The sequence below is a fragment of the Sphaerodactylus townsendi genome, linkage group LG10 (assembly GCF_021028975.2).
Source record: "Sphaerodactylus townsendi isolate TG3544 linkage group LG10, MPM_Stown_v2.3, whole genome shotgun sequence".
Taxonomy (NCBI): domain Eukaryota; kingdom Metazoa; phylum Chordata; class Lepidosauria; order Squamata; family Sphaerodactylidae; genus Sphaerodactylus; species Sphaerodactylus townsendi.
In genome coordinates, this window is record NC_059434.1 from 88,728,630 (window position 1) to 88,755,389 (window position 26,760).

Here is a 26,760-nt window from a genome sequence, read left to right on the forward strand (position 1 = left end):
CAGTGTCCTGGTTTGGGCCCACAGCCAGGTTGGAGTGGGGGGGGGAGCTCAACACCAAGGAGCAGCCCAGCCTCAGCCCCCCCCCCACACCCACACACCCGCCCCCAGGAGAAAGGCAGCTGCAAAGGAAGACAGAGAGCTGCTTTGCAGGGGAGATGCCCCCCCCTCCCACCGTCCCATCCCGTCCCTGGCATCCCTGTCAAGGGCTTCAGCAGAGAGCCTCTCAGCTTGGGAGTGGCCTGGCGGTCAGTCAGCCGCTCACTTGCTTTCTGGAAGGGCTGCTGGCTCATGCCCACGGGTGGGTGGGGGCAGGAGGGCACGATCCAGAGGAGCTGTGCATGTGCGGTGTTGCGGAGTGGCCCAGGAGGCCGGGAGCACCAGAGATTCCCGGTCCCACCACGTGGTCCACAGACACCTGCCTGAACCCAATTCCCACATGCCTGATTAAGAGGGGGAGGGGGGGAGAAAAAGCTTAACTCCCCCCCCCCCGCATTTATTTTCTCACCTTATACCATCCTAGGAGCGGCCCCTGGCCTCCTGGGGAGCCTGAAGGGCAGCCACCACCTGTACCCTCTCCAGGCTTCTTCAGTGGGCAAAGACGACCTCCCTGCAGTTGCCTCAGTGGTGGTGGTGGGGGGGGGGGCGTGCAGGTCCCTTCTGGCCGTGGAGCCGTGGTGCTGATGTCCCCTAGCAGTTGAGTCCCCACTGCAGCACTCCAGCCGTGTGCCAGGCCCGGTTCTACGTCCGCCATGATTCCCGTGCTGTGTGTGTGTGTGGGGGGGGGGGGAGTAAGGTTGAGGAGGGGGCTCTGTTTGGCCCTTGTGTGAAACAGGGTGCTGGGCAGGAGGGGCTGTGTGGGTCAGGGGCACGACCCCTTGCAGAAAGGCTGTACCCAGCCTCACCCGGCTATCATCAGCCATGCCCAGACGAGGACAGCCGCTCTTGGGAGGCAGGGGGGTGGGGCCCGCTCTCTCCTGCAGGATAGCCCAGCAGCAGCCCTGGGTTAGCTCTGACCGGGGGAGGGGGGGGGGCTGAAGAGGACTAGGAGGGCGCCAACTGCCCCGTTTGTCCAGTGTGCTTCAGCCACCTGAATGAATGGCATGAAGGGCCTTTGAAGGCTGGCTGCTCCTTAGAACTATTGGCCAGGACACTTCCTTGGACCCTGCAGGAGGGGGGGTGCCCAATGAAGCCCCCAGTTCTCCCAGATTGTCCATTGGGAACAGTGAGAGATGCTGGACTCTAATCTGGAGAACTGAGTTTGATTCCCCGCTCCTCCACATCAAGTCTGCTGGGTGATCTTGGGCCAGTCACAGTTCTCTCAGAACTCTCTCAGCCCCACCTACCTTGCAAGGTACCTGCTGTGGGGAGAGGAAGGGGTTTGAAGACCACCTTGAGACTACCTACAAGCAGAGTATAAAAGCGGGGTATAAAAACCAAGTGTGTGCGCCGTGGGTGGCTGTGGGGCTCTGTCTGCAAGACTCCCATTGCCTGAGGTCCTCACCATTCCCAAATTCCTGACCCCCCCACACCCCTCCCTTTGGATGTCTCTTATGGAGGACCACAGAGCTTATACCCGAGGACGGCCCCTTTCTTTGCTCCCAGGCAGCTTCATAGAGAAGCTGGGCCTGGACGCGGGTGTGCTTGCAGACCTCCTGCTTCTGTGGGACCCCGGTCAAAGGTCAGCATCAGGGTTTCTGTGTCTCCTCCTCATGCTAGTGCCAGTTCTGGGCTCACCACACAAGACACCAGGCAAAGCCCAAGGCCCCCCCCCCCCCACAGTCGGCTGCTATCCCAGCCCCTCCAAGTTCCACCTGCAACTCTCCCTCCCCCTGGAAGCCAGTCAGGCCAGGGAAGGTTGCTTCCGTCTCTCCGTGGAGCTGGCAGCTGGAGCCAACAGGCCTTGCCTTGATTTGCAGCTCAGCAACGTCTAGCTGGTGCCACACAACTGTGTCTCCCTGGCAGGAGCTCCCTGCCCCTCCCTCCCTCCCCACCCCACCTGTGAGTCCCCTGAGGTCCAAAGAAAGGACTCTTGTGTCTCCCCCCCCGCACCACTCACCTTGCTGTTGGGTGAAAGTGGTGGCGTGTGTGTGTGTGGGGGGGGTTGCCAGGGTGACTGAGCCACTCTGCTGGCATGGTTGGAGTGTTGGATGAGGACCTGGGAGCCTCCGGTTCGTTCAAGCCCCCGCTTGTGTTGTGGGAGCTTGCTCGGTGGCCTCTGGCAGTCAGATTGACCTCCCTCACAGGGTTGGAGTGTGGTTGAAATGGAGAAGAGAGCAGTGACCCCACTGGGGAGAAAGGCAGAATATGAACACATGAAGGACAGCAGGGTGTGCTTGCTCTAGGGCACAGGTGTCAAACTCGCGGCCCTCCAGATGTTATGGACTACAGTTCCCACCATCCCCTGCCAGCATGATACTGGCAGGGGGTGATGGGAACTGTAGTCCCTAACATCTGGAGGGCCTCGAATTTGACACCTATGCTCTAGGGAGTGGGGAGTGGGCTCTCTCACCTGGGGAAGACTGAGGGGTCTCTGGAGTCACCAATGCAGTGGGCAGATGCAGCTTCTCCAGAGGGGTTGGGGAGGGCACTAGGAGGGAGGCGGTCAGCTGACTCGGGCCCTGGATGCCAGAGCAGGGGGCTGGGGCCCTTGCAAGGGCCCTACAGTCACAACTGGGTAGGGCCCGCTGGGGAGGGGTGCTTTCTCCTGGGGCAGGGAGGGGCTGGCAGGCTCCTGGAGGGGCTGCTGGGTGTCACAGGGGGCATCAGGAACAGCATCGAGAGGCGAGGATGTTTTGAAGCAAATGATAAGGTTGCCCACTGGGAATGGTGGGAGATCCTCCAACCCCCACTGGATGGATATCCTGGGAGCCAGGAAGGCCGACTGACTTGCAGGCTCTGCTGAAATGCCACCAATTGATCCCTCCAGGCAGACAGACGCTTTGGGACTGGAATGAGGGTGGGGGGGAGCAGACAAGGAGTTGGCATCCCTGGTCACGCCCCTTCCCACCCCCGGCCTGTGAGAACTGCAGGGCCACCCCCTCCACCCGCCAGACCCCGATTGGTTCTGCCTGCCCTGTCCATCACAGCCCAAGTGTCACAACACACCGCCTGGTTGGGACATCCCCCTGACCTGTCTGCAGCCTGGAAAAGCCAGCTGTGGCTTCTCTCTCCTACTGCTGGCCGCTGCGTAACTATACTCTGTAGGGAGCAGTTACTCCGCAGCCTTGAAGAGTATTGGAATGCTGCAGCTAATGCAGAATCTGCAGCTGCTAGACCAGGGGTGTCAAACTCGCGGCCCTCCAGATGTTCATGAACTACAATTCCCATCAGTCCCTCCCAACATGAGCATTGGCTATACTGGCAAGGGCTGATGGGAATTGTAGTTCATGAACATCTGGAGGGCCTCAAGTTTGACACCTGTGTCCTAGACTATTGGTTGGAGCCGGTTACAGGAGCATTTCCCCCAAATATGACAGCACTGATACTGGTTACTGATTTGCTCCTGAGATCAATTCAAGATGTTGGTTTGCATCTTTACATCTTGGCACCGGGGTATCGATGTGACCATCTTTTCCCATACATTCCTGGCCTGAAATTAAGGTTGTGGGAAGACGTCCTCCTAACTTACCCACCACTTAAAAATACACATTTGGTGGGCACACCAAAACCTCTCCAGGAAAATGCACCTAGCTCCTGCATTGTTGATCTTCAGGAGGCAGATTAAGACAATTTTATTTTGGAGATTTTATTTTATTTATTTTATTTAGGACTGCATTGTGATTGAGATTTCACTTTTATTGTTGGCAGTCCAAATGGAAGTTTTTAAACTGGTTTTATGGCTTTAAAATTCTTGTTTTTATGGGGTTTTCATTTATGTCGCAAGTCACCTTGAGTTCCCCAAAGGAGTAAGGTGACTAATAAATATTTTTTAAAAAATTATTTACAGTATTTAGAGTCTGCCTTTCTCACTTGGACTCAGGGCAAATCACACACAGTGAGTCATCACAGTCAACAGGATGGGACATGCAATACACAATGAAATAGGATTTGGGTTGTGAAAATCTAAAAAATAGAATTGAAGCAAAACATAAATGTCACCAGGACAGATTAAATTATACAAAAATTACATAGTAGAATACTACTTACAGAAAGCTATGCATATGGCACAAATCACAGTCCTTTATAATTTATCCAAATACTTTCATGAATAAGTTTGTAAAGATGCAGAAGCCCCAACAAAAACCACTTCAGTTTTGCATAGTTTGTTCAAAGCCATGGGAGTGGGAGCCTTCCTGGCCTCCTCAGGCAGGCTGTCCCGCAAGGCAGCGCCACCACAGAGGAGCCACTGAGCAAGCAGTTGTTGATTTTGCCCATCTGCCAGCTGGCACCTCCGGAAGGCCCACTCAGATGAAGCCGTTGTGGCAGGACAGAGAGAGAGAGAGAGACAGGCCGTCTTGCAGATGCAAAGCTTGAAAGGCATGAAGGGCCTTGAATGTGACAACCAATAAACTTTTAATTGAGCCCAGTAACCGCCTCGAGCCCTTCGGGGGTGAGGCGGTCTACAAACAAACAAACAAACAAACAAACTAACTAACTAACTAACTAACTAACTAACTAACTAACTAACTAACTAACTAACTGAAGGGCGGCCAGTGGAGTGACTGCGGAATGGGATTAATATGCACGCTCCATCTAACTCCCTATAATAAGCAAGGCATGGCTTTTCGCACCAGCTGAAGGGTCTGGATTGACTTTTGAGGGGAGACGAATGTACAGTGCATTGGAGTAGTCTAGCCTTGATGTTATTGTGGCATGGATCCAAATGCCCAGAGCAGCTGTATCAAGGTACGGTACCATGGGCAAGGCCGAGTTGAGAGAAACAGATTCCTGCAGCTGTATTAACTTGCTTTTCCAGCAATAATACTGGGTCCAGTAGAACCCCAAGGCTCTTCACCAGTTCTGCAAGGCTCAGATGAACTCCATCAAGGGGAGGGGGGGCGGAATAACATCTTTCCCAAACAGTTTCATCTCTGTCTTTTTAGGATTTTGTTTGCTCTTAGCCAGTTCATCACAGCAGCAGCGATTTAGGGCCTCTCCCACATCACCAGAAAGCTTGGATAAAAATATATAGAGCTGGGTGTCATCTGTATATTGGTGACAACCAACCCCAAACTACAAATTATTTCTCCTAAGGACTTGAAAACTGCAGAAATATTCGATTGTTTTTAATAGATATTAAGAGTCAGTATTGCCTTTCTTCTCATCTTGCTTTAGAAAAGTTGAGGACATATTTATATTCTCATTCGTACCTTTGGATTGTTTCATTGAGAACCAATCACTTGTCTAGGTACTAATCATATCATATGATTGAAATAGGAGGGATTTAGAGTAAAATAAGATGGATATTTTTCCGTACAAACACACAACCATGATGGGCAAATGAGATTACTCTGGATGGAACTGTCAGAAGATTAAGTAAGAGTCTTGGACTTATGTGCTTATCTTGAAAAGCAGTGGGACCGTCACCTGAAACAGGGTTTGCTTGTTAAATGTTCTAATATGATGCAATGGGAAGAAATGCTAGAAACTCTGCTAATATCAGCACTTTTGCAGTAACTGTAGACTTAATTCACATGCTTGTATTTTCTAACTTTCTAATTTTTTGGGTGCTGTGTGGTTTCCGGGCTGTATGGCCGTGTTCTAGCAGCATTCTCTCCTGACGTTTTGCCTGCATCTGTGGCTGGCATCTTCAGAGGATCCTCTGAAGATGCCAGCCACAGATCTGGCAGCATCTAAGTGCAACCATGGCTAACTCTTGACCGTGAAAGCCTTTCTAATTTTTGCTTAACGAAGAGAACTTCTGCTTTTAAGATAAAGTAAAGGTTTGTAGTCTGGTTCGCTGGCTTTAGTTCAAAGAACAAAACTTGCTTGTATTATGAGATTATAACAGATAAGTCCTAGTGGAGACACACCTGCTACTAAATGTTTTAGATAAGCAAAGTCCTGCAAGAACTTTTTAGTCCAGACTCCCTAGTTAGATGCAAGATGTCCCCCACCCCTGCCAATTGCATTAATGCATCCTATGTAACCTGCATAGAGTCCCAGTGAAAAACTTGGGAGTATGAGGAACATAAATTGAATATAAAGCTTGTGTTGGGTGCAACAGATGTTAGTCTTTCAGGTGCCACAAGTTTGGTGAGGGTTTCAGGCAGCTGGGCTGGGGCAGCTCTCCTCTGCCCCTCAAGGCCTGGGAGAAGTGGGGTGGTTTACTTGACCCTTGTGCGTGTGGCCCCTTCTGCAGGGTCCCAATTCCCCTCTTCTCTGCACTCTCCTGCCCGGTCCCTGCATCAAGCTGTCTTGAGCCGGTGGATTCAGCTCCTCTAATCTGTGCCCTGCCAGTGAGTGGCTCCATTTTCCTCCTCTTCACCTGTGACCGCCCACCCACCGCCCTTCCAGCAGGGCTGCCCTTTCTGCTCCCCTTCCTCCCACCCCTTCTTAAGGCCACTGAGAAGTGGGGAGGGGGACGCACCAGGGAGCCCCAAAGCACGGGGCAGGTGGGTTGTGGGGCAAAGTGTGTGCCATCCTGCTTAGAGCAGGGGTGTCAAACAAGCGGCTCAGGGGCCAGATCCAGCCACCTTGGAGGGCTAATCAGGCCTGTGAATAGAATAGAATAGAATCTTTATTGGCCAAGTGTGATTGGACACAAAAGGAATTTGTCTCCGGTGCATATGCTCTCAGTGTACATAAAAGAAAATACATTTGTCAAGAATCATAAGGTACAGCACTTAATGATTGTCATATAGGTCTAGTAAGCAATCAGGAAACAATCAATAGTAATAAAAACATAAAATGTAAAATCATAAAATAAAATGAAATGTCAGCACAGGCTATAGTCATACAGTCATAATTGGGAGGAGATGGGTAATAGGAATGATGAAAAAAAGCTAGTGCAGTAATTATATAATAAATATATGTAATAAATAGTTTGACATTATCGAGGAATTATTTGTTTTAACAAATTGATGGCATTAGGGGGAAAAAAACTGTTCTTATGTCTGAATTGTCTTGGTGTGCAGTGCTCTGCTTAGCGACGTTTAGAATTAAAGTTGAAGCAGTTTATGTCAGGATGCGAGGTCCAGTAAATATTTTCACAGCCCTTTTTTGACCCGTGCAGTATACAGGTCCTCAATGGAAGGTTAGCAGCAATTGTTTTTTCTGCAGTTCTGATTATTCTCTGAAGTCTGTGTCGATCTTGTTGGGTTGCAGAACCAAACCACACAGTTATAGAGGTGCAGATGACGAACTCAATGATTCCTCTGTAGAACTGTATCAGCAGCTCGCCAGGCAGTTTGAGCTTCCTGAGTTGGCCTTAGAAAGAACATTCTTTGTTGTGCTTTTGATGTTCCATTTTGATATTAGGTGTCCATTTTAGGTCATAGAGATATGATGGAGCCTAGGAAATTTAAAAGGTCTCTACTGTTGATACTGTGTTGTCCTGGTATTGTGAGAGGAAGGTAGGATGGGAGGGTTTCTCCTGAAATCTACACCATTTCTCACGGTTTTAAGTGTGTTCAGTTCTAGATTGTTCCGAAGTGGCACCACGAGGCTAGTTGTTCAACCTGCCTCCGAATGCTGTATGGGTTTCGCCGTTGTCGAATGAGACCAATGCACTGTTATCATCATACCAAATTTCAGTATTTTTTTAACAGATGGATGGATTTGAGAGATGCAGTCATTGGTACGCCTGAAGTGGTGAAAATTACACAGCAGAAGGCCGCCTTCATTTACAGGTGTCTGATGTAATTTTTCCTAGCTTCACCTGCTGTTTTCCTATCTCTGACCCCAGGAAGCTTGGCGATCACTTACAAGAAATATGCTCGAGGTACTGCTAGCTGATTTAGTTTGGTTAGAAGAAGAATGTCGGTCTGATAGTATTGGTACTGAACTAAAGTCAACAAAGGACCGCCATGGAGTCTTTAATGAGCCAGCTGAGTCCACGCCCCCTCCATAAATTGGGAGCCCACAGGCCCCATAAGCCCTCCGAAGGGATTCTGGTCATCACTCTGGGGAGGGAGGTTGCTGCAAGGTCACTAGAGGGGGCAGCCCCCCATCCCCACTACTGCCCATGGCGCTGGCGGGGTTGTCGGGGGCTCTAGGAGGGCTCAGGCGCGAGTCCTACTGTGCCTGGGAAGCCTACGGCGGGGTCTGGGTCTGGCATTCCCACTGCCCCGGTCTTGGGTGCGCCCCGCGCACAGTTGCGGCTGGTTGCCCCACTGGCACCCACAGGGGCCCGCTCAGATCCCGGGGGGTGGGGGGGGGACCGGCTCCTGAGCAGACGTGCGGCCTCCTGAAGGGGACCTGTCCTGGTCGGTGTCTCGCCTGCTCGGGTGGTGCCCCCCCCCACTCCAGCTCCCACTGCCGGGCGAAACGGAGGGGGGCGCCCCCCGGGAGGGAGGTCCGCGGGGCCGCTGCTGCCATCCCGTCCGGCGGGGCTTCTGCCGTCTCTTCTGGGGCGCCGCCTGCTTTGGAAGAGCGCTGGCGCGGCGCTCCGGGGTGCGGCTGGGGGAGGGCAGGCTTGCCCCCGCGTGGCCAGGCGGGCAGACTTGGCCTCCCAACGTGGGATTCCACCCTCACGCGACAGACAGGCGCACTCTGCACATGGGCAGAGGGGCGGGCAGGCGGCTTTCTTGGTACTCCAGCTGCTGCGCCCCGGCCTCTTGTGGGGCGGAGCGGCTCTTCCAGCAACCGCCCCGCATGCACGCGCCCACCCCCCCCCTTCGCCGATCCAGGCGGGGGAGGGGAGAACGCCCCCCCCCCCTCCCGGTCACGGCTCCTCCTGTAAGCCCGTCGCTGTCTTCCCCGCCCACCAAGCCCTGGAGCGGCGTCCCATTGGCCGGAGCGCCACGGAGGCCGGTTGGCTAGTGGGCTTGTCCGTCGGCCGCGGCCTTCAGCGCGAGCGTGCGGTTGGGCGAGGGCGCCGTCACTCCCCTGGGCGGCCGGTGGGGCGGGGCCAGAGCCTCTTTGTTTCCCTTCGTGGGGGCAGAGGGCGGCCGCCGATTGGGCCTGGCGCGGAGGAGCGGCAGCGCTGATTGGCGGCGGTCCCGGCCGGGGAGCCTGATTGGCCGGTGCTGCGTGGCGGGGGCGGGCGTTGGCGCCCGGAGCGATGGCGCCGGCGGCGTTGGGGAGCGAGGCGAGGCCGGGCCGGGCCGGCTCTGGGGGGATGCGGCGGGCGGCGGCGCGGCGGCGGGGGAGGGCCGCCCGGCGGGGGGAGGCGGCGGCGCGGGGGGTCCGGGGCAGCGGGCTGTACTAGGGGCGCCATGGGGCGGGAGGCCGCGCCCGCCGGGTGGGCCGCGCTGCTGGGCCAGGAGCGGCAGGTACGGGGGCCGGGGAGGGGCGGGCGGGCGGGGGCGGGACTGGCGGACCCCCGTCGTCGGGGCCTGACCGCGGCCTGTGCTCTGCTCCCTCCCCCGGTGCAGGCGCGCGAGTTCTGCCCCGGCGCCAACCGGCAGCCCTACGTGTGCGAGACGGGCCACTGCTGCGGGGAGAAGGGCTGCTGCATCTACTACTACGAGCTGTGGTGTGAGTGGCGGGCGGGCGGGCGCGCGCGCGCGGGGGCGGGCGGGCGGGGAAGGGAGGGAGGCGGGGAGGGCGCGTGCCCGTGCGCGCTGCTGCCGGGGGCGGCTGTCTGAGGGTGCGCGCGCGCGCCGCTGTCCTGCCTTGCAGGGTTCTGGCTCCTGTGGACGGTGCTGATCCTCTTCAGCTGCTGCTGCGCCTACCGGCACCGCCGCGCCAAGATGCGCCTGCAGCAGCAGCAGCGCCAGCGGGAGATCAACCTCATTGCCTACCACGGTGCCTGCCACTACCCGCCCTCCATGGCGGACCTCAGTGAGTGGCCCCCGCGGAGCCCGCCCTGCTAGGGGGGTTGGGGGCGGCGATGCTTTGCCTGCTCTGGGCCCCCCGGACTGGGCTGCAGGGCCGGCGTTCATTCTCTCTCTCCTGCCTTTTTTCTGCCACAGGGGTGCTGGCTTCCTTCAAGCTGCCCGCCTACGAGGAGGTGGCCAACCGCCCAACCACCCCGCCTCCCCCCTACAGTGCTGCCTTGGGGGGCTCTGCCAGCCGCCTGGGCTCCAGCACCCTCACCCTCACGGGCAGCTCCGAGAACTACACCAGCTGCTCCTGCGAGTCCAGCTGCCTGACGTCCCCCAGCAGCACCTCCCTGTCGGCCACCGAGGAGGCCAGCTCGCCCAGTGAGGCCGAGGCCGAGGGGGCCTGCAGCAGCCGCACGGAGGGCAACTGGGAGCCGGCCAGCCCCTCGCTGCCGGCCCAGCCCCAGCTCCCAAAACACGCGCTCTTCTCTTCCGATGTGGAGCTTTTCGAAGGCCCCCCGCGGCAAGGCTCGGACAGCGACGACGCCCAGGAGGAGGACGAGCATTTCCGGCACCGGCGCCTCACGGGGGACTCCGGCATCGAGGTGGGAAGAGGCCAGGAGGAGGAGGAGGACGGCGAGGAGGAGGAGGAGGCTGCGCATTTGCTTGGCAAGGGGGTTCCCTGCTCCCCCCCGGAGCCCCAGTGTCTTTGTGGGGAGCAGACTGAAGGGGACCCCAAAGACCTGCCCTCGCCCGCATTGCCCGTCTGACCGTGGCAGGCTCTGCTTGGCTGACCTTCCCCTTCCTGCTTCGGAGGAACTGACGTCTGGCCGCCGGCCAGGCTGCAGGGACTGGGGAGCAAGTCATTCACTGTGGAGAATCACCGCCTTAGCACCGACCTTGCCCTTGGCCGACTCTCGCATCCGCACTGCCCTCCTCCTGCCCAGCCAGCGCGTAGTGCCCCCCCCAACCTCTGTGACCAAAGGTCTGCTGCTCTTCCCGCCCCGCCCCCCCTAGACCGGCCGGCCGGCCTGCCTTTGTGGGCCTGATGACTTTGGCTGGGAGGGAGGACTGCGGCCACTTCCTCGCCCTGGCTACTGTTGTGTCTGTGTGTGAGCGTCCCACTGGCTCTGCAACCTTTGGTTCAAGGTGTAGTAATTCCTCCGGGAGCCAGACACCCTGCGCCGCTCCTTCCCGCTCAAACCTGCACTGGGCCTGCAGACAGCTGGGTGCATCCAAGGGATGGTTCTGGCTGACATGCGCTCCCTCTAGTGAACCGACGAGGCTGGCCGAGGGAGGCTGGCCTCCCCCCCGCTGCAGCTGGGAGCAGCTGGCCCGGCCTCTGGCTTCCTGGCAACCCTAGCCCTGGCAGAGGGGAGGTCTCTCCACATGTGCTGTTGAGGGCAGCAGTGTGTGCTTGCTATTAAAGAGATGTGGTCATTCTCAGAGCACCTCGTTTGGATTGTGTCAAAGGGTGTGGGGCACGCAGGGCTGACTGCTGGGGAAGGGGCACCCCACCCCCACAGGGCAGCTTCCCCTGCGGCTCATGGTCCTCTGGAGAGACGGGGGATTCCTGCAGTCCTTGGCTGGGAGACCAGGGCAGAAGCAGGCAATGAAAAAGCCGCCTCTGCTCGTCTCTTGCCTTGAACATCCCATGAGGCAGCGGCTCGATGGCCCTTCCCTCTGGCAAGTCAGCGCTTGGCCCTGCCTGGGGAAGGGGTGGGGGATCATCTTGCTCTTTCCCATTTTGAACCAAAGAGGGACTTTTGCCGCCACCCCCACCAGCTGATGGCCCGGAACACTGAGCCCCCTCCCCCATGGAGTGAACAACTCTATTTTTAGCAGCTCCTCCTCCAGATCCTATATCCTGGTTCTAGTCCTCTGCCTAGGAAGCAGAATTCTCTTGGGAACCTGGCAACCCTTCTCCTACTTCCTGTTCTGTCGCACTCGCTACATGGGAAAGGTGGAGGTGCACAGGATTTGGGTAGCTGAGGACAACCTGCCAGAAGGCATGCAGGGGGTGGAGGCTGGGCTGAAACCCCCAATTATGCAGGCGGGGCTACCCCTTGGCAGTGGAAAATGGGCCCGGAGGTCTCCAGGAGCAGGACGGGCCTCTTAATCCGGCTGCTGTTTTCCACTAACAGGGACAATCCCGTAACTTTGCCTAGAATTCAACTGCGCCCACGGCCACAGGGCTCAGCCACTGGAGATGTGAAGGGAAATGAGGTATCCCCTTGCCTCGGATTACACGTTCTACTTCTCTGCCACTGCTGTTCATGCATTCTTTGTCCAGACCTCTCGCTTTTCTCAATTTTATTCTGTAAGAAAATATTTTGAATTGTTTTTCCCAGCTCATGTCCTACGGAGGGCAGAGCCGCCACGCCAGCCCTGAGCAATCCCTGCCTGCCCACCCAGTGCTAGTATTTCTCAGACATCATCAGCACCACCAGGGCAGACCAGCCTGTGAACGGGTGGCTCCCCTGCCCCTTGCCCGTGCCGTCGTGGTACTGCTCCCAGAGGTAGCCACTTTCCTGGTACTGCTGAAAGACGTTGCCCACGAGGTTGGCTCGCAGCTCCTGGTAGAGGGAGGCGGCCTCCTGGCGGAAGGGCCCCTCCTGGCGGCCGTAGTGGTGCAGCGCCCGCACAGCCAGGTAGTTGATGTTGATCCAGATGGCCCCCCGCCAGTAAGGGGGGTCGTGCTCTGTGTTGTACTTGAGGTAGAGGGGGCTGCTGCGCGAGAGGGAGCGCAGGCCAAAGGGCGTCCATAGCTGCTTCTCGCTGCGCATGTCTGCCAGGAGGGTGCCCAGGTGTGGCGAATCAGGCCGCAGCAGCTGCAGCAGCAGTGGGAAAAGGCTCACGTAGCCGAGGGCGCCCCCTACAAACTGCAGCCTGGGGGGCTTGCGGACCACCCGCAGAAGCCTGGGGGGCGGGAGGGGCTGGCCCGGAGAAGGGGGCCGGGGCTTCTCCCACTCTAAAGCCACTGCCTGGGTGTGGTTGCCGTAGTCCGCGAAAGTGCTCAGCGCCTTGGCCCAGTGGTGCTGCTCCAGCAGCTGGTTGTCGGCCAGAAGCTTTGCCATGTGCTGGTAATCCCCCGCTGGCTCTCCCAGATGCACGGCCACCTGCGCCATGACGTCCGAGGCGAGGGCCATCCAGCAGCGAAGGTCCAGGTGGCGCTCCTCCGGCGACGGGTGCGAGGCCCGTGGATAGTCATCCAGTCCTGAGGTCAGAGTCTTTGGGTTGAGAAACATCTGCGTGTCCTGGTCGCGTCCATGCCACCGGAAGGTGTAGGGGACCGGTCCAGCTTGCGTGCGATTGTACCAGTCGTACCAGCTCTGTAAGCGAGGGAAGAGGCTCCGCAGGTAGGGCGCGTCGACCGCGCCCTGCGCGAGGAGCTGCTGCAGCAGCAAGAAGAACGTGGGGGGGTTCCCTGCACTGCTGTGCTGCACCACGAACTCCGCAGGCACCTTCGTGCGGGCCTCTTCGCCTAGGATCTGCTCTCGAGGAATCCAGCCCTCGGCGTTCATGAGGTCGAACCAATGGGCCAGCACCTCGCAGCTCAGGGCGGGATCCCAGCGGCTCAGCAGCAGCTGGTGGAAGCCTTCATCCCACAGGAAGCCCCGTGGGAAGAAGGAGCGCGACGGCACTGCAGTGAAGAGCGGGCCCTCGGGGTAGGGCTGCGGGAGCTCGCTGTGGGGGGACTGCACCAGGGAGCGCCCATAGAAGTAGCCCATCCCGCCCAGCATGTTGCTGAAGGCCGCCTTGGCAAAGTCCTGCTCCTGTGCAGAGAAGCCCTTGCGGGCCAGCCCAAACGCCTCCTCAAAGCGCTGGTCGAAAGCGGCCACGTGGCTGGCCAGCTCTTGCGTCAGCACCTCCCCCACCAGCCGCTCGGCACGATCGGACACGCTGCCCGACTCAAAGGCCATCTCTAGCCGGCAGGGCAGGGCCACGGTCACCTGGTGGACCACCAGCTGGCTCTGGCGCTCCCTCCCGTCGGGCGGCCCCTGGTAGGTGTCCACACCAGCATAGCGGCGCTTGGGGCCCCCTGGTGGCGCATACACAAAACGGGGGCTGAGGCTGGCCTTGACCACGTCGCTCAAGCGGTGCAGGCCCTCAGCCCGAGCGTGGAGGTAGTTGTAGCTGGAGACAGGGAGAGAAGAGCCCCGGTGAGAACGCAGGCAGCCCGTGGCCCCTCTTGCCCACCTCTGTGCTGGCCCAAGGACTGGCAGGCGGCACAATACCTGGCATAGAGAGGCCCTGTGCCAGCCTCGCTGGTGGGCTGCAGGAAGGTGATGGTGAAGTCCCCCAGCTCTTCGGTTGTGCCGGTCAGGGAGGCCAGGCGGTTCTTCTCCACCACCAGGGGCCGGAGGATCCCTTGCCCGTCGGTTGCCACATAGAAGAGCAAGGAAATGAAGGCGGGTGGGGGCCCAGCACTCCTCTGTAGGCAGAAAAAAAAAGGGGGGGCATCAGGTACTCACTACTCCCAGCCAAGGTCGTGCCCAGCGGCCTCTCTTGTGCCTGAAGACCACCCTTTGAGGAAGAACTGTGGGCCCAGCCCAGGCTTGTGAGTCCCCAAAAGCCACCGGCACGTTTGTGGGCAGGCCCCCTTTCTCGGCCTGGGGGTGAGTGAGGGCCTTTGCTCCCCTGACGCTCAAGAGCCAGAAGGGAGGGAGGCCTCCTTGCCAGCTGAAGCGCCTGCCCCATAGGACACCCCCCCCCCCCGCCAACTCGGAACCTGGAAGAGGAAGCACCCAGCCCTTATCGCCAACACAAGCGACATGTAGCCGGGAGGTTCTGGAAGCTAAATTTAGGCTGCTAGGAAACAGGTTGAAGTCCAGGACCTCCAAGGTGGCATTCTCAGAAATGCTACCCGTTCCACGCGCAGGGCGAGCTAGGCAAGCGGATATACAGGGTCTCAATGCGTGGATGAGAAGGTGGTGTAAGGCAGAGGGTTTCAGATTTGTCAGGAACTGGGGAACCTTTTGGGACAAGGCAGGCCTGTACAAACGGGACGGGCTTCATCTTAACCAAAGAGGAACCAGGCTACTGGCGCTCAACATTAAAAAGGTGGCAGAACAGCTTTTAAACTGATCACTGGGGGAAAGCCGACAGGAGCTGAGGTGACTTCGGTTCGGAATACAGTATCTATGGGGATGCAGACAGAGAGGGAGGTTTTTCTAAATCAACCACATACAAGCCAGAAACATAGCAATGTGCATGTGACAAGGGATAGTGTCTACAAAAGACTTGAGGGTAAAGCACATAAATCCCAGGTTAAGGACAGAGACAGGGTATACAGGTGTCTCTATGCTAACAGTAGAAGCATTCGACCTAAAATGGGGGAGCTAGAGTACAGAGTTTTGAAGGAGGACTTTGATATAGTGGGCATTACAGAGACATGGTGGAATGAGGAGAACCAGTGGGATGCTGTTATACCAGGCTACAGGCTCTATAGGAAGGATAGGATAGGGCGCATTGGGGTGGAGTTGCCCTTTACATCAAAGAGAGCATAGTATCACATAAAATAGACAATGCAAGGGGAGCTGGTTCCCCTACAGAATCACTGTGGATATCAATACCAGGTGTGAAGGACAGTTTAATATTAGGAATATATTATCGTCCCCCTGACCAAAGTGCACAAGAGGATTCTGAGATGGAAAAAGAAATTAGAGAGGCCAACAAAAACAAAAATGTAGTGGTAATGGGTGATTTTAACTATCCCCATATAAACTGGAAAAATGCATGTTCAGGTCATAGTAAGGAGAGAGCATTCCTGGATATGCTAAATGACTGTGGCTTAGAGCAGATGGTTGTGGAACCAAGGGGAGAGGTGATCCTAGATCTAATTCTATGTGGGACCCAGGACCTGGTGCAGGAAGTCAGTGTTGTTGAGCCGATAGGGAACAGCGACCACAATGCTTTCAGATTCAGTATCTCAGCATGCGAACAAGTGGCAACTACTAATGTAGTTACATTCGCCTTCAGAAAGGGAAATTTCTCAAAGATGAGGGGGATAGTGCGCAGGAAGCTGAAAGGGAAAATCAAGAGAGTCAAAACTGTCCAGGATGCTTGGAGGTTATTTAAAAACACAGTAATAAAAGCTCAGCTGGAATGTGTTCCACAGGTTAGAAAAGGCAGCACCCAGTCCAAAAGAAAGCCACCATGGTTAACAAGAGAGGTTGAGGAAATTATCAGAAAAAAGAAAATGTCTTTTAGAAAATGGAAGTCCAACTTAACTGATGAAGAATACCAGAGAGAACACAAATGGTGGCAAAAGAGAAGCAAGTTAGCTGTAAGGGAGGCAAAAAAGGATTATAAGGAACGCATGGCTGCGAACATCAAGACCAGCAACAAACAGTTCTTCAAGTACATCAAAAGCAGGAAGCCAGCAAGGGAAGCGGTAGGCCCGTTAGATGACAAAGGAACAAAGGGTGTGCTAAAAGATGGCAGGGAGATTGCAGAGAAGCTGAATGAATTCTTTGCATCTGTCTTCACCCAAGAGGAGGTGAGGAACATTCCTGCACCTGAACCAAGCTTCTTAGGAGGCGAATCCGAGGAACTAGCGAAGATAGTGGTAGACAAGGAAGAAGTTCTGGCAGCCATTGATAAACTAAATGTTACCAAATCCCCTGGCCCAGATTGCATTCACCCAAGAGTTCTTAAAGAGCTCAAGCATGAAATTGCTGATCTTCTCACTTTAATATGCAACTTATCCCTGAATCAGGCTCCATCCCTGAAGACTGGAAGATGGCCAATGTCACACCAATCTTTAAGAAAGGATCTAGGGGGGACCCGGGAAATTACAGGCCAGTCAGTTTGACATCTGTTCCTGGTAAATTAGTAGAATCTATCATTAAAGATAAAATTATAAAACATGTAGAAAAGCAAGACCTGCTGAGAAAGAGTCAGCATGGGTTTTGCAGAGGCAAATCCTGTCTTACAAACTTACTAGAGTTCTTTGAGGGTGTAAACAGGCATGTGGACAGGGGTGAACCGGTGGACATTGTCTACTTGGATTTCCAAAAGGCTTTTGACAAAGTTCCTCACCAGAGACTGTTGAGAAAACTCAGCAATGAAGGAATAAGAGGGGAAGTCCTCCTATGGATTAAAAACTGGTTGAGAAACAGGAAACAAAGAGTGGGTGTAAATGGGAAGTTCTCACAATGGAGAGATGTCGGGAGTGGTGTCACCCAAGGATCCGTTTTGGGACCAGTGCTCTTTAACCTATTCATAAATGACCTGGAAGTAGGGGTGGGTAGCGTGGTGGCCAAGTTTGCAGATGATACCAAATTATGTAGGGTGGTGATAACCACAAAGGATTGCGAAGAGCTCCAAGCGGACCTTGATAAAGTAGGGGAGTGGGCTAAGAAATCGCATATGCAGTTCCATGTAGCCAAATGTAAAGTGATGCACATAGGGCAAAAAATCCAAACTTCACATACACGCTTACAGGGGTCAGTGCTATCACCACAGACCAGGAAAGGGATTTGGGCGCCTTAGCTGATAGTTCCATGGGAATGTCAACTCAATGCACGGCAGCTGTGAAAAGGCAAACTCTATGCTGGGGATCATTAGGAAAGGAATTGAGAATAAAACTGCAAAGATTGTCATGCCCTTATATAAAGCAGGCGACCGCGACTTGGAGTACTGTGTCCAGTTCTGGTCGCCGCGATCTCAAAAAAAGGATATTGAGGAGATAGAAAAGTGCAGAGAAGGGCAACAAGGATGATTGAGGGACTGGAGCACCTTTCCCATGAGGAGAGGCTGCAGCGTTTGGGACTCTTTAGTTTGGAGAGGAGGCGGCTAAGGGGGGATATGATTGAAGTCTATAAAATTATGCATGGGGTAGAAAATGTTGACAGAGAGAAATTTTTCTCTCTTTCTCACAATACTAGAACCAGGGGCATTCATTGAAAATGCTGGGGGGAAGAATTAGGACTAATAAAAGGAAACACTTCTTCACGCAACGTGTGATTGGTGTTTGGAATATGCTGCCACAGGAGGTGGTGATGGCCACTAACCTGGATAGCTTTAAAAGGGGCTTGGACAGATTGATGGAGGAGAAGTCGATTTATGGCTACCAATCTTGATCCTCTTTGATCTGAGATTGCAAATGCCTTAACAGTCCAGGTGCTCGGGAGCAACAGCCGCAGAAGGCCATTGCTTTCACATCCTACATGTGAGCTCCCAAAGGCACCTGGTGGGCCACTGCGAGTAGCAGAGAGCTGGACTAGATGGACTTTGGTCTGATCCAGCTGGCTTGTTCTTATGTTCTTATGACAGATCAACTCCTGCCATCTCAGCCTGCTGCCCTCTCTAATTCCCCCTCGCCGGGGTCCCTGTGGCTGCCCCGCCCCAGCCCCGCACCTCCGGGCGCGCCGTGACCCTCCAGCTCCAGTCGCCGCCGTGCAGGCCGCCGGGCCGCTTGACGAACTCGGTGCGCAGGCGGAGGCCCCGGTCGCGGATCTCCTGCAGGCCGAAGGTGAGGCCGTCGTGGCGCAGCCAGCCGTAGCCGGCCAGGCGGTCGCTTTGCTCGCACGTGTGGCGCAGCGGCGGCGGCGGCGCCTCCCCCTCCGACGGCAGCAGCCACATCAGCCCTGTGCGGGAGACACGAAGGAGCGCAGCGGTGAGAACCGCAGGGGCGGGCGGGGGGGCTCCTCCCTGGCTCCCTTCCTCCGGCGGCGGGGCTGCTGACCTGTCACCGGGGCGCGCGGGCTGCGCGTCTTCATGCCCAGGTAGACGTGAGGCCGGTAGGAGCCCCAGAAGAGGCCGGGGGCGGCGGCGGCACTGCTGCCGTTTGCGGGCAGGAGGCGGGCGGCCGGGTGCGGCGTCACGGCCAAGCCCCCGCGCGCCCGCCACAGCCCCCACGCTGCCGCCGCCGCCACCACGCACGCCACGCCCAGCACCGCCGCCGCCGCCCCCTGCCCCGACCGGCCCCTCCTTGCCGCCGCCCCCCGCGGGCCTCTGTCGTGCGGCCGGGGCCCCTCGGGCACTCTCCGCCGTCGCTCCCGGGCCATCCCGGCTGCGGCTTCTCCCGCGGAAGGAAGAGGAACCCGCCGCCCCGCCTAGGCCGGAAGCGGGGCCGCCACGGCTTGAAGCGCGCCGCCACTCCACGTGGCCTTGGCTCTCGGCCCGCCGCCGCCGCGCCCGCCCCGCCGCATGCTGGGAAGTGTAGTTCCTTCCGCGCCGACGTTTCCTCCAGACGGGAGCCCCTCCCTCCCTCCCGCATTCGGTGTGTGGGGGAGGGGAGAGGTCTGCAGTCGCCGCCCCCGATGGCTCTTCAGCCGCGAAGCCAAGAACACGCCGGCGCAGAGGCCGCCCCGGGGGTGGGGGGTGGGGGGATCGCCTCGCTCGGTTGGCAGCCCGGCTGCGGCCAAGACAGAGGGGGCTTCTCGGGAGTGCGGAGCGAAAGGCTGCCCCCACCCCCAGGCAACCGGAAAGCACTCCGCGCCTGGGCAGCAGTGCGGGGAGGCGATGCCACTCTGCCCACGTGCCCCGCCCGCTGCTGACCCCCAAACCGATGGGAGGGGGGGGAGTCCCGGAAGCAGCTCCTGGGCAGCCTTCAGTCCGCTGGCCCTTCACACCCCCCCGCCCCGCCCTCCTTTTCAGTGGCCTTGCCAGACGTCAAAGGGGCTGGATTCCCCACCCCAGGCAGGAGGCCGTCTAGAAAGCGGGGGAAGGGAAGTGAGCACCCCAGGGACTGGCGGTCCAACTGCGCACAGGGCTGCCGGAGGGAGACTTCAGACCACGCCATGCGCTGCCAGCCACAGGAAATGCTCCTTTGCTCCCGGAGGCGTCCACGGCCAGAGGTTGTTGCGGAAATCCTGGGCACTCGCAGCTTCCAAGGGGGCTAGCCAGAATCAGGGAGGAGAGGAAGCAGGGAAGGGAACCTCCACCTTCAAAGGCAGTCTACCAGTGCCAGGAGGAGGCTTTAGCCTCTTATGCCTCAGTCTCTGTCCTCCAGAAGACCCCCTGTGACACAGGATGATGGGCCCTCCCTGGCCTGATCCCACAGGGCTCTTTTGTCCTGGATTTCTCCCTGCCCTGTGACAGTGTTCTCAGGAGGCCACCCCAGAGGTGCACGAGCATCACTGGCTCGCCCACCCACTCGCAGGTCCTGGGGTCAGCCCTGGCCACTGCCTCTCAAAGGGTGGTGGGGCGGGGGAGACAGGACCCCTGCGACGTTCCTGCTCTGCTCTCCCATGACCCCTCAGCAGCCCCCAGAGGAGCGCCAGGCTTTGTCGGTGGGAAAAGCTCCGGGGGTCCAGAGGGGGCCTTCTTCATAACGTGCCTCCCAAAAGTTCTGACAGTCCCCCTTTTTGTACCATGTGTGTGTGTGGGGGGTGCAGAAGCAGGGGCTGGAATGCTGCTTGGACAGACCCCATTTTTTGGGGGGCCACATAGTCCCTCATGGTCTCTGGCTTCCACATCTGACCGTCTGCAAAGGGCTGCTGTCATCCAAGATCAGTTGGCCCAGGAGGAAAGCCAGCATTTGCTGTCAGGGAACTCCGGGCTTCTTGGGGCCCTGGGCTCACCTGGCTCAGCCAACCCCCACCCCGCTGACCTAACACATGGCAACCGACAGCCACACAACAAAGAGTTTGAAATGGGTGGGGTGTGTGTGTGAAAAGACAAAGCGAGAGTCACCACATCCTTTGGATATATCTTTTATTGCTGCTGGCGCCTCACCCCCTGTGCCTGGCCTGAGCCCCCCCCCCCCCCCCGCCAGAGCTGGCTCCCCCCCCCCCACACACACCCTGAGCCGAAGGCCCTGAAATATGCCCAACCCCACAAGGAAGAACATTCATGTGCACTCCCCTCTCCTGGCAGTTTTTGCGAGCCAAAGGACAGCCCCAGGACTCCCGCCCTTCCCAGGTGATTGTGCGCGGGGGGTGTGGGGGTGTGGCAGAGTGGGGCCAGGATTGACCCCTGCTTGGGTCAGCTCAAAGACAAAGGTCTGGAAGACACCCCGGCCTGGGAGCAAAGGGGGGGGGCAAGTGACTGGTGTGGGGGAGGGGGTTTCTGAATGGCCCAGGGCCAGGACCCACTCCAGCTCTGGCTCCGGCCTGCTTGGAGACACAAGGCTCGTTTTCCTTCCTGAGATGTGGGGCAGGGGGACAAGCCCAGCTAGAAAGCCCCCCCCCCCCACTGCTCTTGTTGCAGGCCACAGGCTTCCTCCCTCCCTCCCAGTTTGGGGACAGGTGGTAGCTGTTGGCCTGGGGCCAAGCAGGGGATGGTGCTGGTGGGAGAGGGGTCAGAGGTCGGGGTTGCCAGCAACCAATCACTGCTTGATTTGTCCACCGTCTCCTTCGCTGACGAAGCGCTTCCGTCCCCTAAGGGGGAAAAGGAGCGAAGTTAGGCAGGCCCAGGGAACCCCGACAGCAGAGCGACTTCAGGCACTGCCCCCTGCCCCCTCCGCCCCCCACAGAGCGCCCCGTCCCTCACGCGCCCCCAGTGCCCTAAACAGATTTACAATTTCTAAACAGGCAGTTCTAATCTATTGGGGGGGGGGGGGAAGACCCGAAAGTCTGTCCCCCAAGTGCTTGGACGGGCTCAGGACCCTCCTGGCCGGAGCCCCACGCCCTCCGCTGCCCGCCACTCTCCAAGGGGAGGGTAAGAGAGGCAACAGGGCGTACCGGGCAGGGCAGGCGTCCCTCAGCTGCTTGGTGATGACCCCCTCCTCAAAGCACAGGTCCACCAGGCGCTCCAGGATGCTGTGGGCCAGAGGGACGTCCAGGCTGATGTCTCCAAGTTCGCCATACACCCGCTGGAAGCCCTGCCGGAGGGGAGGGGAGGGGAGGGGAGGGAGCAGCGGTCAGCAGAGCCAGGAAGGGCTGCCCAAGACTGGGGCCGTCGGCTAGGAGGCAGGCCCCGCCCACAGGCCTCCACCGCAGGTCTCTCCTGTTGCGCTGGGACCTGCCTCGTGGGCTCCCTCGGCCGTAGCCTTTTGCCATCAGGCGTGTGTGTGGTCTGCTGCAGCAGCAGCCGCCGCCGCCCCCAGAGCTCCTACCCTGTTCATCTGGTCCAGGGTCACCAGCCCCGTCTCCCAGAGCACCTTCAAGAGCTTCATCATCATGGCCACGGCCGTCTCGCCCGAGGACTCCAGCACCATCACCACAGCCTGGCAGAGAAGCAGAGCCGGGAAGGGCTGTCAGCCATGGAGGCTGCTCCGCTGCAAGGCACAGCCGTGTGGGGCAAAGTGCTTGGGCTAGCGACCCCCGCCCGTCCTGTTGCCCGGCCAGGTGCCTGCGTACCTCATAGATGAGCTCGTGGTGGAAGTGGGGCACCTCAAGCTGGCGCAGGCAATGCTCAGCCTCTGACATGTCTCCTGAAAGCAGGTACTCCTGGAGCAGCAGGTTCATCTGCAGGTTGGGGAAGACAGCAGAGCTGAGCTGCCTCGAGAAGGGAACATTCGGACAGGCAGAATGACAGAAATCCTGACACTTACTAAAGCTGGCAGTGCCTGGGACCCCAGATGACCCTCCAGCCCAGGTATTCAGGTCCGTCCCACCTGGCAGCCTTAATCCCTTTTGGACAAAAGACGAGCCGGTTTAGACCAGGCCCGACGCCTGGCCTGGAAGTTCAGATCGACCACCAGGCGGCCGACACGGGCGGGATCCGGCTCGGACGCATGAAGGTGGACTTGACTGGGATGGGAGAAATCCGCTCGGTGGCTCAGGTCCCACTCCAGCCAGCACAAACATCTGGACATTTGGGGTTTCCCCTTGTCTTCACTTTTCAGTCTTCCGTGGGAATAGGGCCGTGGGACGTTGGGTGGGGGGTTAAGGGCCCCTCCCCCTTCTTCAGGCTCCAAGGAACTGGCTACAGCTGAGTCACGTGGTGAGCTGGGTGAGTGCGCCTGTCTTGCTTTTCACTGGCGTCTCTGCGTTGCTGCTGCTGCTGGGGGCTTTTCTCGGCCTTTGTGATCTGCCCCTCCCTGCCGAATCCAACCACCCTCTCCTTTCTGATCTTCTCTTTTTTCACATTTAAGCTTTTTTAAAAGAAAAAACCTACGTTTTGCTTCACTGAGTACATTGGGTGTCTCTGGAGCATTTCTCTTGATCTCTTTCCCATGTGACAGACGGCACAGCGGCCACTCGCTCGGTGTCATTTAGTTATTGCTCTAGCAATATTGCACTTGCATGGAGCCATCCCAGCAGGTCAGTCTAGGCCCGAGGGGCAGTGGCTCAGAGGATGCTTCGTGGGGCTGCGCAAGGCCAGGAGGGGCTGCTCAGTTTTCACTGGGGGACGTCACTTTGGGCCCCTGGAGCATTTTCTGGGCAGAGTGACGAGAGAGGCACTTTGGCCACCTTTCTCTTGCTGAGCTCTGGGATTCGCAGTTGAGGCCTACCTGCAGCAGCATCCTGACTCGCTTCCAAACCCTGCTCAGACAGAGAGCCTCTCAACCCCCCCCCCCCACACTCCCAGGACAGAGGGCAGAGCCTCCTCAAGCATGCCCCCCAGCGGCCCCGTACCCCTCTCACCTCCTTAATCAGGTGCCTGACAGGTCTCTGGCCGCCCCCCACCCCCCACACGTTGTCCAAGCGGTTGACGTCTCGCTTGATCCGCAAGAGGACAGCAGCGCGATCCAGGGCAGCCCTGGGGGGGGGGGGGGGGGAGGAGGAAGGAAGGCCTTCAGAAGGGAGCTGAGGACGGCCGGGGGGGGGGGGACCCAGCCCACAGACTCTCCCGGGCCAGCTGGGTGGTCAGCCTAGGAGTTCGTGCCGCCCCCCTGCCTGCCTGGCCCCCACGACGGTCAGCAAGGCCAGCGCTCAGGCTGGCTCCCTCACCGAGCATGTTCACAGTCGACACGCCCCTTGTAGCGTTCGAGGAAGTCGAGAGGCAGGGCGTGGTCGGCCACAGCCCGAGCGATGAACTGGCCCAGCATCTGCACAGACAGACGGACGGGGGTCAAAGGCTACGCGTCCACCCAGCTCCCTGCCCCCCCCCCGCATTCTCCTGGGCCACATCCTGACCTGGGGGGCCTCCGGCGTGTCCAGAATCAGATCAGGGAGGTCCTGCAGCATGCCATCGAAGGCGGCGGCCACGTCCTCGGCGCTGAGCAGCTTCCCCACCAGGTCAGACAGCAGGCGCGACGTCAGCTCCCTGTGGCTGGCCTTCCCCTCCAGAGACAGCGCCACGGCCAGGGAGGGCACCGCTGCTTTGTGGCCCCCCAAGTTCAGGCCCCGGAGCAGCTCCTGCCAGACACAAGACATTGGCCAAGGTCAGCAAGTGCCCCTGGACAGAGGGGTTCTTGGCCCCCCATGTCTGCTCCTTCCCAGCCGGGGGTCCCAGGGGAGCTTTCCACTGACAGGGCAGCGTGGGGGGTTTGCCGCCCCCCAATATGGTACACCTGCCCCCCTCCCCCCCACTCTGCAAGTCTAAGTCAGCCCCTTCTGCTGTGCCACAGACTCATGAAGGGGAGCACCGGCCCTTTCCCTGTCCTGCTAAGTGCTGGGAAATGCCTAAAGCCCGTGGGGTGAGATCTCGATGCCCTGACATGGGTCTGAGCCCCCACCAAGGTAGCTTGCCCGGTTAACCAGCCCTGCCAGCTAATGCCTGCCAGGAGCAGGACCAGGCTGTTGAGTAGCCCCCACCCCGGTGGGCTTCTGCACCAGGGGGCCGATCCTGGGGGTGTCTCTTATGATACCTGCAGGAATCTCTTATTTATGTAGTTCAGTTATTTTCACCCTGCCTACCTAAGGCACGTGGCCAAAAGGGCAAGTTGCACGCCCCTCCCCACCACCAATCAGCCAGTATCTTTGCTCATTAATAAGCAACCCCCCCCCCCAAAAAAAAAACACAAACAAACCTGGCCTCAAGCAAAGCCCACTCTTGGGTCAACGGAGTTCCCTGAGCAACTAAGAACGGCACCTTCTCTGCTGAGACAGCTGGCACCCAGGTCTCCTGAGCAGAGCAGATGCCGTCGTCAGAGGGAGCCGGCTGGGCCCCTCCTCTTGAGAGCCCCCCCTTGGGCAACCTCTGGGGAAGCCTGGCTGGAACCGGCCTGAGAATGGCTGCAGGAGGCAGCCCCCCCAGCCCCCGCCCCAGGAATCACTAGCAGCAGCAGCTGCTGAGCCCACCTGCCCCCCACCCAAAGGTCGCCATTTTGCAGGAGACGCTGCGGTCCCCGATGCCCCCCCCCCCCACTCACCACAACCTCCAGGGGGTCTCCGTGCTCAAAGTACTCCAGCACCATGGGCTGCACGTTCTTCTTCAGGTCCTCCTCTTCCAGCTCAGGCTCCACTGTGGCATACACGGTGTCGCCCTAAGGAGTGGGGGCAGAAGGCACTTGGGGGGAGGTTCTCTCCCCCCCCCCCCCCCCCGCCAGACCCTGTGCAGCACAAGCAGGAAGGGGGCATCCACAAGGCCGGGGCTGAGGCCTGCCGCCAGGGGTCGAAGACGGACCACCCCGTCCCAGCTGCAGGCCAAGCGTCCTGGGGAGCGAAGGGTCCCGCCTCTTCGGCCTCCACTGGCCCCCTCCCCATTCTCTCTGCGCGCCGGGTCTTCAGCCTGGGCGCCCTCACCCAAGCCCCCCCCCCAAGCTGAGGACGGCCGGGGGGGGGGAACCAGCCCACAGACTCCTGCCCGCCCCCCCCCCCCAGACGCGCACCTGCGCCGCCTCGTCGTAGTTGGGGTCCCGCGCGTCGGGCTCCTGGTAGGCGTAGACCACTCCGGGCGCCCCCCAGACGCCTTTGCCGCCGGCGCCACCTGGGGAGAGGGGGGCACGTGTGGGTGGGTGGGGTCGGCGGGGGGGCTTCGTTGGGTTTGGGGTGGGTTGGAGGCGGTACCTTTCTTGGGCAGGCCGCGGCCTTTGCCCGCGCGGGAGCGGCGGTCGTGGCCCTTGCCCGGGGGGGGCGGGCTGCTGGGGTCGGGGCCGGGCTGGGCTCCCTCCGGGAGGACCTCGCGGGCCGCGGCGTCGCGGGAGGAGGTGCGTCGGAGGCGGCGCTTGGCCTTGGCCTTCAGGCGCGCCTCGTGCAGGGCCTTCTCCGGGGGGCTCCAGGCCCGGCCCCCCTCGCCGCCGCCGCCGCCGCCGTCCATCGGCTCCTCCTCGGCCAGCTCGTCACTCTCGCCGGCGGCCTGCGGGGGGCGGGCAGTAACGCTTAGTTCTCGCCGCGGCCCGAACTCCCCTCCCCCCACCCCCGGGGGGCGCTCTGCACATGCCCCGAGGCGGCACGCGGAGGACGGCCCAGGCCCGAGGCGGCGGCGGCGGCGGCGGCGCACAAAGACTTGCCGGCGGGAAGGGGCGGCGGGGGCCGCGCGGCAGCTCGGCGGAGCCTGCCGGGAGGGTCGAGGCGGACATGAGGAGCGCGGAGCAGGCGGCTGGGGCGCCCCGTCCAGCCTGCTGGGCCTGGCGGAGGAAGTGAGCTCAGGGGGCGGGGGCGGGGGCGGGGGCGGGGGCGGTGGCGGCGGGGCCGGGCGAGGCGTGCCGGGACTCGTAGTCTCCGCCGGTCTTGTCGCCTGCACGCCGAGAGCCCGCCCGCCCGCCCGCCCGCCCAGCCGCACCACGGCCCCGTGAGGTGGGCTGCCTTGGCCGGCGGGGAACGGCGCGGGCGGGCGGGGGCGGTTTCCATCTGGGGGACTTCCTGCCCAGCGCGGCGCCTTCGCTTCCCCGGCCGGCCTCTGGTGCCCCGACTCGCCTGAGCCGTCCACGCCGGCCGAGTTGCCTGAGACTGCCCCCCCGGCCCCCCCCCCTTTTAGGGTCGTGTCCGTCGGGGGTCTGCAATCGCTACGCGCAATCAGACCCCCTCCCACGGGACGCCGAGTGTGCGCCCCCTGCCTCCTGGACCCCGGCGCCCTGGACGTGAAGGACTCTTTTCGGGGGTGGGGGGAGCTCTTCTCGGTCACTTTGGGCCCAGTAAGGGGGGGGGGGGGCTATTGGCCTGCTGCTTTAGAG

The 26,760-nt window shown here is 59.3% G+C and overlaps 3 protein-coding genes across 4 annotated transcripts; 1 reads left to right on the forward strand and 2 right to left on the reverse strand.

Annotated features, from left to right (window-relative positions):
- The first annotated feature begins 9,103 nt into the window (after nt 1-9,103).
- WBP1 (WW domain binding protein 1) lies at nt 9,104-11,314 on the forward strand. The gene is made up of 4 exons (XM_048510175.1): nt 9,104-9,374; nt 9,477-9,579; nt 9,724-9,885; nt 10,017-11,314. Exons 1-4 carry the CDS (start codon nt 9,318-9,320, stop codon nt 10,634-10,636), a joined length of 942 nt encoding a protein of 313 aa, XP_048366132.1. The 5' UTR covers nt 9,104-9,317; the 3' UTR covers nt 10,637-11,314.
- An 850-nt stretch (nt 11,315-12,164) lies between these two features.
- On the reverse strand, nt 12,165-19,187 carry MOGS (mannosyl-oligosaccharide glucosidase). 2 transcript variants are annotated; one of them, XM_048510233.1, is made up of 5 exons: nt 18,845-19,187; nt 18,559-18,638; nt 18,231-18,460; nt 14,105-14,301; nt 12,165-14,003 (listed from the first exon to the last, which is right to left on the reverse strand). In XM_048510233.1, the coding sequence occupies exons 1-5, from the start codon at nt 19,090-19,092 to the stop codon at nt 12,284-12,286; spliced, it is 2,475 nt and encodes an 824-aa protein (XP_048366190.1). In that variant the 5' UTR covers nt 19,093-19,187; the 3' UTR covers nt 12,165-12,283. The 2 variants fall into 2 exon arrangements, with proteins under 2 accessions (XP_048366190.1, XP_048366191.1); XM_048510234.1 differs by having other exon boundaries at nt 18,559-19,014.
- A 1,327-nt stretch (nt 19,188-20,514) lies between these two features.
- On the reverse strand, nt 20,515-26,352 carry LOC125440258 (programmed cell death protein 4-like). The gene is made up of 11 exons (XM_048509982.1): nt 26,098-26,352; nt 25,655-25,943; nt 25,477-25,574; nt 25,018-25,131; nt 23,840-24,061; nt 23,654-23,751; nt 23,348-23,462; nt 22,118-22,225; nt 21,874-21,984; nt 21,500-21,639; nt 20,515-21,196 (listed from the first exon to the last, which is right to left on the reverse strand). The coding sequence occupies exons 1-11, from the start codon at nt 26,164-26,166 to the stop codon at nt 21,145-21,147; spliced, it is 1,416 nt and encodes a 471-aa protein (XP_048365939.1). The 5' UTR covers nt 26,167-26,352; the 3' UTR covers nt 20,515-21,144.
- Nucleotides 26,353-26,760: the final 408 nt, after the last annotated feature.